The sequence below is a fragment of the Candoia aspera genome, chromosome 2 (assembly GCF_035149785.1).
Source record: "Candoia aspera isolate rCanAsp1 chromosome 2, rCanAsp1.hap2, whole genome shotgun sequence".
NCBI classification, from domain to species: domain Eukaryota; kingdom Metazoa; phylum Chordata; class Lepidosauria; order Squamata; family Boidae; genus Candoia; species Candoia aspera.
In genome coordinates this window covers 45,364,570-45,378,485 of record NC_086154.1, presented here as the reverse complement: position 1 = coordinate 45,378,485, position 13,916 = coordinate 45,364,570, and the positions used below count along the sequence as shown (strand labels likewise).

At 39.2% G+C, this 13,916-nt stretch overlaps 1 protein-coding gene across 2 annotated transcripts in view; it reads right to left on the bottom strand.

Annotated features, from left to right (window-relative positions):
* Positions 1-13,916, bottom strand: part of EEFSEC (eukaryotic elongation factor, selenocysteine-tRNA specific) — a 191,080-nt gene that overhangs the window by 77,980 nt on the left and 99,184 nt on the right. For both annotated transcript variants that reach the window (XM_063291706.1, XM_063291705.1), the window contains exon 5: positions 13,013-13,654. In XM_063291706.1, the coding sequence (XP_063147776.1) occupies positions 13,013-13,654 (642 nt within the window). The remainder of the gene's footprint in view (positions 1-13,012; positions 13,655-13,916) is intronic.

Sequence of the window (13,916 nt, the reverse complement as noted above, 5' to 3'; positions counted from 1 at the left end):
AAAAAAGGAAAATGAAAGGGGGGCAAAGAACAAATGTTTCTGACTAGTAAATTCTCCCTCTCTTGCTTAGGTTAGATCAGCAGCTTAGAAAGGGATTTCAAGTTCAAAGAGACTGTTTCTGCTGCTCTTGTTTTATGGCTTAAGACTAGAGGACACACTAGCATTGCGTTTTATGAAATATTCCCTCCCTCTTGACTTTTTTGTTTGCGGGGGGAAAAATATTATTGTACTAACACAGGTGAAGTGTCAGTCACTCTCCCTTTAATTTAGAGTACAGTTTTAAAATTTGATTTAAATATTATTTGCACAGCAATATTATATTTGCTTTTTGGAACTCAGTTGGGCCCCTACAGGTCATTCCTTTCTCCTGAAAGAGTTCAATCCAAGTTTCTAAGATCTATCAAGTACCTTGCTACATCCCCAGTGTGGTACTTCGCCGTGAAGCTGGCCTAAAAATTGAAACTTCTGCTTGGATTTACACTTTTTCTTACTGGCTTAAGCTTCCCAGTTGGCTTGGTCCTTTTGATTATGACTGATAGCTTTCAATCTTCTTGATGCCAGGCAATACATGCCAAACTGCAATTATATGGCTTTTCAGAGGCAGCCATCATCTTGTTGGGCTATGAACGTGCACTAGCTGACCTCAAACAACGGGCCATCGATTTAGAGCTACAATCAGATTTATCAGTTTTATCTAAAAACATTCTTTGAGCCATTCTGCACATCTCCAACCAGTCAGATATCTTAGCTGAGTAACGATTCCAAAATTTAGAAGGGCCTTATCTTTGGCTAGATTCAATGCCCTTCCAACAGCTGTTATTGACGGGAGATATCAAAATATCCCTTTTGATCAAAGACTGTGCCCATGTGGCAGAGGAGTAATTGAAACGATGGAATAAGTCATTTTATACTGTCCTCTCTACGTAGATGCTCGCCAGGAATTATCATCTCAATTTTTTACTAAACATCCAGGTCATTCAGATTCTTTTTATCTCAAGCTGTTTCTATCAGACCAATCTGATTTTACTTCATTGACCAAAGCTAACATTGCTCTATGATTTGTACAGCACACTGCAATATCTCTTCTAATGTTTCTTAGATTTTTTAGAATTTTAAGTCTTTTTTTCTTTTATTCTAATCAGATGTGAATCTTCTGTTTTATTTGCTGGTCTATGACCGAAGTCAAGAAATTAATTTGATTTATGTCTGCAGTAAAGAGCTACATTTTGTATTGTGACATTCAGCACAAACTCATGGTTTAATTCCACATGAAAAAGTTACTTAAACAGAACCTCCTCCTCTACCTCCTCCAAGTTTCTACAAGTCAGTTCTAACATTATAAAAATTATAATTATTGCTTGTTGTTTTTCTGTCTCCAAAACATCTCATTGCTGACATTTGGAAGTTAAGATATCTGTGCAATTTTTCTCCTGTTTTCCAAAAAAAGAGTGAACACAATGGATGGGAAATAAGAATTAGAACAAGGCATCAGGGAAAAGAACAGAAACAGAGAGGTTAAAAAAAAACCTCTAGAAATAATGTAAAATTTGTATTTCTGCATAGCACCCATCAGATTCATATTAGGTTCAACTTGGCACTGCTTATGTTATTTATTTATTAACTGAGTGATTGGCTTTCTATACCTAAATAAAAGGTGAAAAAACTATTACTCCAACTACTGTTTTTTCATTACTGTCTTTAGTTGATTACTAAATCTGATTTAATGTTACCCAAGTACCTCCAATAAGAACACCCTAAAATTGTGTTATTTTTTTTAAACACACCATGATTCAGAGTCAGGATTGCATTGACACAAAGGCTGCATTTGGGTGTCCATTTTGTGACCTCGTAAGCCACAAAAGCCTTTTTGGGGACTCACAAATTGGGCACTTCACTCCCAACAGACTAGGTTTAAAGTTGTCTTGTTAGAAACATTATAAAGTTCTGGTTTGAATACAAGGAAAAATATAGTAACTGAAGAATTTCTTTTTCACTGCCGGTATAAAGGGAGATTCAGAACAATTCTCTGCATCTAAAAGCCAGCTCAAACTTGTTAGCTGTTTCAATAAACTATCATTAACATCAATCATAGTTTAAAGCGGGGTTCCTAAACTTTTTGCTATCACACCTCCCTTTAGTATAATCTTATACAGCTCCCCTAAAAATCCAAACACCAAAATGAACACAAATGAACAATGAAAACAATACAATCAAACTTTGGGAAAGGTGGATTTATGGTAACCATGTACAACTAATATATTCTTCACACCTCCCTTGGACTCTGTCTGCACCTCCCAGAGGGAGGTTTACCTCACAGTTCGGGAAACCCTGGTTTAGAGTTTAAATAAAATAATCTATTACTATTAATGTCGCCATGCAGGGAAGGTTTAAAAGTAGGCATGTAGGAGAAGCATATGAACCTAATAAGCTTTATGTCCCTAACAGCAAGTTTCAGCTAGTTGCTCTGTTGGTAGATCAGAGAAGCAAAGGATGAGATGGATAAATGTTTAAGACATACAAACAATTTGCCTCAACTCACTCCTTTCAGAGAAGCCAGTAAGTTCCCCCTAGTGCTGGGTCAGAGGTTGGGGGCGAATTGAAGGGAAATTCAATTCACCGCACTCCGTAGGCATATGCATCTTGAAGGCTCTGAGATCTAGAAGATTCCCAAATAAGGCTCTGCAGAGGCACAGAAAGCACATATACAGTATGATCCTAAGAGCCCAACCTTGGTCCCTGGGAATTATCTCCTGAAAGGTTACAGAGGCAGCTATACGCTGACTTTATCTGTCATTTGTGGAATAGTACAGTACTTGTCAACGTTTTTTTGCTGATGGCAATCTAAACTCATATACTGTATTCTATGGTAACCCTGTTTCATTTCCCACTACTGTAGTATAGTTACCTCAAGAATGCATACTGCAGCCACGAATGGAATTACTGCATGAAATGAAACCTATAAGGGCCTACAGCTAAGCTAAGAAAGGTTTGTTATCAGAAAACCATCTTGTTGCAATTACAACTTCATTAAAAGGTGTTGCAAATAAATCAGTAAACTGCAAATTGTTTAATTATTACACTTACTTGTGCTAGTGGTATATCCCCCTTTTCAACAATTTTTTTAAAAAATTCTTAACATGTTTTACAGAAAGGAATGAAAAAAAATCACAAAATCCACCAACCCCCCCCCCCCAGGAAAGAAATACATGAAAAACTACAAGAGCAAAACAAAACATGCAAGGAAACAAATTAACACTAGATCTCTAATTTTAAATTACTAGAAAGAATCAAACAAACAGAAATTTACTGGGGTTAAATTATTATTTTGTAATCTGGCAGGATATGTTTTCTAGTCAGCACCTGGCCATGTCTGATGCTATTTGAGTTCCTCCACCTCTTTTTAGCAATAATATGGTCAATTTGATTTCTAAGTACTCCATGTGATGATGTCCATATATGCAAGGATTATTTTGGTTGTTAGAACACAATTTCAGCCATGAGGAAATCATTAGAGTGGCTGAAATTGTAAGTCATTCTCCTGCTTCATTTTGGTTTCCTAAACCATATAATCCAACTACATTTTCCTCCTTAATATTCCCAACTTTGGCATTCTGGTCTCCAGTGACAAGCAGGACATCTTGCTTGCATGTTTTATTGATTTCAGACTGAACTTGATCATAAAACGCATCAACCCCCTCTTCTTCTGCATCAGTGGTTGGAGCATAAACTTGGATGATCATCTTATTAAAGGACTGTCCACAAAGTCTATTTGGTATTATTTGATCATTGACTGTATTGTAGCCAAACACTGTTCTCAGTACATACTTCCTAACTATAAAAGCAATACCATTCCTTCTTTGTTTTTCATGTCCTTAGTAAACAGTGACCTTTTGACTGAAAGTGTCCCAAGTCCATCTCAATTCACGGATGCCTAAGGTCATTTTGTAGTCCTTTTATTTCATCTTCCACTGTGGTGAGCTTTCCCATGTTCATGCTTCTAATGTTCCATGTTCCCACTGTAATTCTGTCTTTGCAGCTTTGGATTTTCTTTTCTTCCATAGCAACATCAGCAACTAGACATTCCAAAAGTGTTAATCTAGTCATTCATTAACACCATTTATACTTCAAAAGATCCTCAGCTCTTCCTCAGTAGCATGTTGAGGCCCTCTGACCTATATTATCAATTGTTTTATATTTTCTATCCACATGGTTTTCCTGGGAAAAATACAGGATTGATTTATCACTGCCTCCTCCCATGCAGTACAAAGTGACGCTTTGCCTTGACATTGTCCCTAAGTGATTATCCAGCATCTTCCTATATTGCTGCTGCCCAATATAGGTTCCTGCTTGCTTTAGCCGGAATGACCTTCATGCTTTGGGTGACCCTGATGGGAAAATACATTCTTGTCATATACTCCCAGCATTCTTTGTTCATCCCTCTCAACAACACCCCTTCCCTCTGTCACAATGAGGTAGCACAGCAGGACATATGAACTATTAGATAACTTCAGAAAAATTAAAACAACTATCCAAACACCTCTGCAAACTAAAATTTGGAAGATTATACAAACCATCTTATAATAACCCCAATGTCTATACAACGATTTTGACTTGCCAAATTCAGCCTTACCATCCAAAGCAAGTAATTTTAATACTTTTTTTTTAAAAAAATGGGGCATTTTTGTTTTCTTACAGCTACTTCATTAGAAAATTTGGTGACAGATTAGCCAATTAATGCATATTTGTTAACGCCTATATCTTTTATTCTTCTGTCAGTAAAGCTGAAATTTCCCCATGTTGTCTGCATTTTTAAATACAATTATATTTCAAATGAGAATACAATTATCTCCACATTCCTAAATTCTACAAAATTGCTCAATTGCAAACAAAACAGCAGCCAAAAAATAAATACATCTCTTGTGCTCTTATTTTAGTGTGGATTTTAACTAGTGAAAGCATTGTGCATTTTTATTCGGTGATTGCCCTCACTGAAGTGTTATCATAGTTAGCATGCCATCAGCAGCCAAGCACAACCAGGCAAACCTGTGTTCAGATTTTAAAGCAGCTGAAACATAAACTGTGGCAACAGCAGGTTTTGCCAAGCAGCTGAGTCTACTGTCAAGTGATGACATTACATAGGCACATACATAGTGGATAGCACAAAATATACTCATATTTGTTCATACACATACAGAGTAAATTTGATAAATCTAAAACCAGGAAAGAATCAGTCAATTCTATAACCCATCATACAATGTCCAATGTAAGGCACAGACAATATAAGTCCCTACAAAGGTAATTATGTTACCTAGAGACCTTTTTTAATTGGCAACTTCCTCTTTTCACTTAAAAAAGAGAAACTGGATGATTACAGATCTGCATGATAACAATATATTCAGAAAGGAACTACAGAGATCAGAGGTAAGGCTGTGGTTTGCGAACTGTGTGTTATAATATAACACGTAATTATCTATATGCAGACTTCAGTGTTAAACCTAGAATATTTTGTGTTTGTTTTAAAAAAAAAACTAAATTTCTGACTGTATACAATCTGGGGGTTATCCTGGACTCATAGCTCCTGCTGAAAGAACGGGTGATAGTTGTGGCCAAGAGGGCCTTTACCCAGCTACACCTGCTGTGTCAGTTGTGCCTGTTCCTAAATCGAGAGGTATTCCAGTTGGTTACTCATGCTCTAGTCACCTCTCAGTTGGATTACGGAAAGGCGTTCTGTATGGGGCTGCCCTTGAAGACCACTCAAAAGCTGTTGCTGGTTGCCAGTGAGCTTCTGGGTCCCCCCAGAGAACCCTGTAGCTCCCACCTTGATGAAGTTCTAGAAGTCTTTTAAAAATTGGCTTTCTTCCCAGGCCTCGAAGTAGGGTGTTTATAGAGCTGTGTTATATTTTCTGTTTGAGGGAAGGTGTTTGTCCAGACACATGCGATTTCCTTTCCACTGTTTTATTATTCCTTAATTTTAGTGTAAGCCACACTAAAATTGGAGTTGGGTAGCCTCTAAACCAAATCAATCAATCAATCAATCAATCAATCAATCAATCAATCTGAAATGTGCATCTGCTCCTGGTTGGCTATGTTTTGAAAACCTTCCTTTTCTTTTCCAGACTGAGAATTCCTATACATCACCCTAAAACAAAAATACAAATAGCAGGTACAAATACAACCCCAAATATTCTCTAATACAGAGTTTCTCAACCAGGGTTCTGTGGAACCCTAGGGTTCCGCAAGAGGTCACTAGGGGTTCCGTGGGAGATCACAATTTATTTAAAAAATCATTTCAAATTCAGGCAACTTCACATTAAAGAGTTTCATCCTTTATTTTTAGTTTAAGAACACTGTTAATGAATATATACAGGCCTACACATGAAACAAATATAATAATGTTGTAACTTCTGGCCTATATTTGAGCCTGAATGTGCAGGGGTTCCTGAAGGCCTGAAAAATATTTCAAGGGTTCCTCCAGGGTCAAAAGGTTGAGAAAGACTGCTCTAAAACAATCCTGATTTCATTAAATTCTGGGAGACCATTAGGAAGGTTGCTAACTTGGCCTCAAGAGGGAGTATATTCCATTGTAGGCAGGGTCACAAAAGAAAAATATTACTGTACCTTTCACTTTTCAGTACTAGGGACTAATAGAAATTGCTGTGGAACATGCATTGGATGGGTCATTTCTATGTGAAGAAAGCAGTCTTGCAGCTATCTAGGTTAAAGTCCAGACTCTGAATTGTACACAGGAATTTACTGTCAATCAATGCAGTGCCTGAAATACAGGCTTTATAGGAATATGGCAACTTTCATTCAACAATTAGCAGGCTACTGTATTTTGGACCAAATGCAGTTTCTGAGTGATCTTCAAAGCAGCCCCATGTAAAGTATATTGCACTAATCCAAACAGCTGGTGGTAAGACTCTTGCCAGGGTCACCCATTCCAAGTAAAATCGCAACTGTCATACTAGCTGAAGCTGAGCAATGACTCTATGGCCACAACTTCTACCTGTCTACCTAGCAGTAGCTACAAGTCGAGGAGAACATCTTAGTTACAGACCTACTCTTTCTGCATAGTGTCACCCCATCCTGAATTATCACTGGAGCTGACAAAGAGCTCTTCTGAACAAAGAGCAACACTATTTTTCTATAGAGTTCAGCTTCAGCCCATTGCACCCTACCCAGTCCTCAACATCTTCCAAACACTGGGTCAAGGCTTGTACAGCATCTCCAGCTTGTCTGGGGTGGGAATGTAAACCTGTATATCATCTGCACACTGGTACCTCATATTGAATTAACAGATGATCTCTCCCAGCAGTTTCATGTAGATGTTAAACAGCATGAGGGAAAAGACTGAATTCTATGGCACATCACAAATGAATGCTCACTGGGCTGACTCCTTTTCCTCTATCATGCTACCTGAACTGCGCAGCCAGGAATTAGAATCACTATAACAAACTACCCTCAACTTCAAATCCTAGTAGGCAGTCCAGGATACCATGGCCAATGGTATGAAATGTCACTGAGAAGCCCAGTAAGATCAAGAGAAGTACTATAACCACATCTAGATCTTGACATAGGTCATCTACCAGAGCAACCAATGCTGTTTCTACCTTATGCCCAGATCTGAATTCAGACTGAAAAGATTCAGATAATCTACTTCTTCCAGCACACTCTGTAAGGACTCCCTACCACTTTATTAATGGCCTTCATAAAAGGGAAGGTTAGAGATAGGGCAAGTTATCCAAAACAGCCAGGTCCAGGAAGGGTTTTTTGAGAATGTGGCATATCATTCTCTCCTTTAAGGCAGACAATTGTCTCTCCCTCAAAGAAGCACTGACTACCTTCTAAACCCAACTATTCACCATGCCCCAACAACCTGAAGGAACCAGGAGGGGCAAGCATAACTTTTTCATTTCACTGGAGTTGACAGGTTAAAAGGAGTTCCAGAGAATGCTTCAAGACATTGCCCAGATTCTGTCCTTGATGAGTCAAAACTACAGTAAATGTGAGCAATTTCATCAGCAAAATGTTGCACCTATAAGCCGCAGCAGCCAGGTGGCAGCTCTTCCTGCCTGCCTTTTTCAAAAAAGCAACCTTAAACAAGGCTGCTGGGCAACAATCCACTGACAAAGTAAGAATGGAGAAGTATGAATGCTTTACTGCTCTTAAAGCCATGGTGTAGGCTCAAATATGAGTTCATTCCCATGTTCAGGCAGATTACAACATATGCTGCTTCACAGTGTTACCATGTTCCATCCTAGAAGAAAGCAATGACAAACTACTGTCATACTGTTATGAAGAAAATTACGAAGATGTGTATAAGCATCAAGTTTAACTCAAAGGAGTCTTTGCTCCTTTATGTGAAGACACATATACAGTGATAAATGGAAAACAGATTGGATCAATCATATTAGTCCTTCTTAATTGCTGAGGATCAACTGAGTAAGATAAATCTAGGCATTATTGTCCTAGCTCACATAGTCTCTCTCTCTCTCTCTCACACACACAATCACATAAACAAACCTATGGGACAGCACAGGGCGGGAATGTAGATAAAAGACTTCACTACAGTGTTATACTGGTGCTACTGAAAGAAGTGAGGTTCTAAGCAGTTCTAAGAATTCTAAGAATTGTTCCATGTAATTCCCAGGACATTTGTGTGCTGATAGAGTGTTCACAGGTATACTTCTTAGCTGCTGATAGTGTCTATAGTTTTGTGAGTAGCTGTCAGGCTCCCTTCTCTGTTATCTCAGTCATCAACAGGACAACTGGGTGGAACTACTTCCTTTTGCTGAGCTTGCTTATAATAACTCTATCCACCAGAGCCCTGGGTTCTCCCCTTTTCGCGTTGTATCTGGACAAGACTTTGTTCCTATTCCAGAATTACCTCAAACTCTCGAGCAGCCTCTCATGGCTGAAGACTGGATTGTACGTATCCGATGTAACTGGCCGCTCATGCTCCAAACCTTACAAGATGCTAAAGACACTTTAAAAAATTTGCGGATCGCAAACATGCCCCAGAATGGGACCTTTCTGTAAGGCAAAAAGTTTACCTTTCCACTAAACACCTTAATCAACTCAACCGTATAAGAAGTTGGGCCCTAAATTCATCGGACCCTTTCCTATTACCAGAGTCATCAATCCTGTTACAGTACAGCTACAACTACTCAAAAATATGCAATGTATTCACCCTGTTTTCCATTGCAGCCTTCTCAAACCTTTCCACTCCTCTGATCGATGGCATCCTGATTCCCCTCCTCCTAACCCAATCATGATTGATGGTGAACATCATTTTGAAATTCAGGAAATCTTGGACTCCCAACGGCACAGAGGTCACCTTCAGTACCTCATTCAGTGGAAACACTTCCCTAAAAGTGACAGGGAATGGGTGAACAGTCACCTCGTCCAAGCTCCAAACTTAATTCATGCTTTTCATGCCTGTTTCCCTGATAAGCCTAAATAACTTTGTTTATGCTCTATCTGTTCTCCTTTGCTGGGTTGGCATTCCCCATTCCTTCCTGCTGGGACAACTTCTTTTTTCTAGGAGGGCGGCACATCAGGCTCCCTTCTCTTGGTTCACCTGCCATTAGAAGTTTCTACATGCATTAGCTGACTTCACGCATTCACTGCATTCCCAGAGAACCAACCTGTGTTATTTATTTATATTTTATTTATTTATAAATTTATTCACCACCCATCTCTCCCCAACAGGGGGACTCTGGGCGGCTTACAATAAAACAAAATTAAAATATAAAACCATTACAATTAAAAATACAATAAAAATATAAATATAATATATGTTAGCTTCACATTCCTTTGCCTCAGCCGTTTCAGCCAAGGAAGGTCTGCTGCTGATAAGACACCTGAGTTGTTAATTACTCTAATGAACTGGCGAGATGGGATGGGAGAACTCCGGAGTGAGAAACAGCTTGTTTGTGAGACAGGGAGGAGGGATGAGATCAGAGGAGGGAAAGAATCACTTTGAATGTCTTGGCGCCAAATTCTCACTTGGAGCTTTGATTACTATCCCGTGTTAATTAGATCCTTAATCAAGAATTCTTTAAGCTTTCTGATGGACTGTCTGGAGAATTTCTGAGTTAGGATCTTGGTACAGGGATCGTCACAGTAGCAGGAAATCTTGTTGAGAGTAGCAGTTATAGCACTACAATAAAAAGTGTCTGAAGCCAACTCTTTACTATTACCTAATTTAAGCTACCAAAACCATTATTTTTTTCTGAATGAAAAAACCAACAGCTGAGCAAAAATCTCTAAATTGTCTGAGTGTAGAAAAGCAGAACAAAACAATGGACTTTGTGAGAACACTGGGAATAGTGCAGTAACCTTAGAGGAATATTTTATCCATCTGCCTGATTTGAATTTCATTATGAACTGGCCATTAAATAATGGGAGAAGTTGCATATATTTTATCATCAAGGGTGAAGAACAAGGTCAATTAAAATTACAAGAAATGAGTTCCCCTCATATTTGTTTCAGAAACAGAACCCCATGAAACCGGCAAGCTACAGAAAGTAATTCTGTCCTTTTATTTCAACTCTCATAGAAGTTCTGAAGCTAAATTGCCCCCCTTTAATATGCTAAAGGAAATACCAATTCCTTGGGGGGGGAGGTGTGTGTGTGAAACACCATTATTATTTAGTACCTTCCTACAGCATTGAGAGAAGGAGGGCAACCACCCACTTCCTTCCTTGACAAAGAGAACACAGTTTTCCTCTATCAGTGTCAAGAACAGACACTGTAAATTCAGTTATTCTAATCTCCAGACATCCATCAGCAATAGGGTGGGACCGACTGAATCAGTATTTCTATGAAACCAGAGTCTGGACTTTTCTTAAAGTATTCAATGATTTCATCACCCATTTGTTCATACTTTTCCCCACAGGGACCAAACACTCAGCTGCTGTTTTCTCCAAACCATCTATCTAATATACATATACCCTAAGTATATTTTAATATACAGTGTAATGTTCTAACAAACAAATTATGTTTGTTAGAACATTACACTGTATATTAAAAATGCTGTACCTCTATGTCTCCATAACCATTTTAATATTAAAAAAATACTCCAGCAAAGAGGAGAGAATAATAGTAGCATGCTTAGCCTGATTTTTCTATTAGCTTTGCAGAAGACTAGGCTTCCTGCAGAATTTCCAGTAAAGGTTTAGTTCTATTTGAAATTCCTGGATGTTCAGCCAAGAAATTTGGACAGCTCTGGATCAAACCCACTAACATTAGCCACTTAGTTCATTTCAGCTGTAGAATTATTATTATTATTATTATTATTATTAATTATTATTATTTCAATTTGCATGGCTGCCCAACTCATCTAAGTGACTCTGGATGGCTCAAAACAAGTAAAAACAACAATCTAATAAAAGCAAATTAAAAAACCAATGTGCAAATGTATAAAACCATCAATAATCATTTTAAAACAAAAATAATCATGATCAGCAGCAGAATCTATCTTTATATCAGCTCAACACAGCCACTGTAGAAGCTCCCCACCAGTGCCAGACCTCCAGGCCCGATGGCAGAGCCGTGTCTTCAGGGCCTTCCTAAAGGCCAGGAGGGTCGGGGCCAATTTGAGTCCCAGATAGGTGATGTTCCACAGGCAGACCCCATGACAGAAAGGGCTCTCTTCCTGGGTCCCGCCACATGACACTCTTTCATAGAAAGGACCCATAACATGGCTCTCCTGCAGCTCCTGATGGGATGCATAGATGTAACTGGAGAAAGGCGGTCCCTCAAATAACCTAGTTCCATGTCACATAGGGCTCTGTAAGTCATTATCAGCACCTTGACCTGAATGCGGAATCATACTGGCAACCAATGCAGTTTGCAGAGCTGACGTGTATGTAACATGTGTTGATTGAGGAGTGTACATAACTGCCTGTGCTGCCACATTTTGTACCAATTGCAGCTTCTGGATGCTCTTCAAGGGCAGCCCCATGTAGAGTGTGTTACAGTAATTCATTTGAGAGGTGACCAGGGCATGAGTGATGTGAGCAGAGCCTCCCAGTCCAGAAACTGGTGCACAACACAAAGTTACACAAAGGCCCTCCTGGCCATGGCTTTCACCTGCTCTTCAAGAGGAGCCATGAGTCCAAGAGAAACCACAGATTGTGCACCAGGTCTGTTTGGGGCAGTGCCACCCCCTCCAGAACCAAAAATGGTTACGTCCCTGGAATCTGCAGGCCCCCAAACCCAAAGCCACTCAGTTTTGCTAGGATTGAGCCAAAGCTTATTTTCCCAATCCAGGTCCCTACAGCCTCTAGACACTGGGACAGGACCTTGACAGCATCACTTAATTCGCCAGAAGCAGCGATGTAAAGCTGACTATCATCAGTGTACTGATGATACCTTATTCCATAGTGACAGATGACCTCACCCAACAGTTTCAGATAGATGTTAAACAGGAATGGAGAGAGAGTACAGAACCCTGAGAAACCCCACAAAGCAGGGGCAAGAGTGGGACCTTTCCCAATCAACACTGACTGGAAGCAATCCTGGAGGAAGGAAGAGAACCAGCACAATACAGTGCCACCCACCCCTAACTCCCAGAGCTGGTCCAGAAGGATACCATGGTCGATGGTACCAAAAGCCACCGAGAGGTCAACAAGAGCAAGGATGGATGCACTATCCCCATCTCACTCATGCCAGAGGTCATCCAAAAGCACAACCAATGTCTCAGTCCATAGCCAGGCCTGAAATCCAACCAAAAGAAGTCCAGATAATGGGATTCATCCACAATCCTCTGAAACTGTAATGCAACCACCTTCTCAACAACCTTCCCTAAAAAGAGAAGGGAGGAAACTGGATGAAAGTTGTCCAGTGTGGTTGGATCCAGTGATGGTTTCTTGAGAAGGAGCCAACCAACACCTCCTTAATAGGTGAAGGAATCCCCTTTCCTTTATATTCCCTTCCTAATTTCTCTTTCCCATATTAAAATTCTTGAGCATCCAAGGGAACTTCACATTATATCATACAAGCTTACCCGTTCCACTTGTCCTTCTTTATGTTTCAACTTGTAAACCTTGAGTTTTGGCAGACATTCCTCTGTATAATTTTTCTCTTCCATTCCATGCAGGAGTATTCCATGAAATGCCAGTCTGCAAGTATTTGCATGAATATCAGTGTCCAGTTTTGAGCCAATTACAAGACAAAATTTAGGACAAGTAACTGGTTTTTCAAACTCAAGTAAGGCCCACTGTTGTTTTGGGAGCTGTCTTTCTCCAACCTGGCCATTCTCCTTGTTTTCTTCTGAGGACTTTGAATCACTGGAAAGATATTCCTCTTGATAAAGATATTCCTTTTCAAAATCAAAATAAGTTTCCAGAGGTACTTTACTGAAGTCATTAGGAGTTGGGCTGAAGAACATCACTCTTCCCATAACAGTCTCATGGCCAACTGTAATATGAAACTTTGCTTTGGTCTGAAGAGTACCTCGAAAATATGGGATTTTCTTTAAAGAGATAATGGCAGCATGGATCGTCTGGAGAGATTCAGGTGTACAAATCAGGCCTCGTTCCAACAGCTTTGGATCAAACTGGGTTACACAGATTCCAACCCTATCCCCTTGCATAGCATATGTTACTGGTGTATGAAACATCTGCATCGACTTTACTTTCTTTGTCACCTATTTGTGGGGAAAAGTATAACAAAAAATGATTAATATTTTTGTTACATTTTAAAACGTTCATTGATTTAAAATATTTGTACTCTACTTCTACAACAGTAAGATATTATCTTGCTGTTTCATAACACTCTTGTTAATTTAGGGTAAGTTTTCTGGTTATCTAAATGAATACTTAATTTTTTGTACTAGAAAATAGTACCAGATCTTATTCTTTTGAATTTAGTAACTTCTATAGTAACCCAAAAATATGCAGAAGATGAGT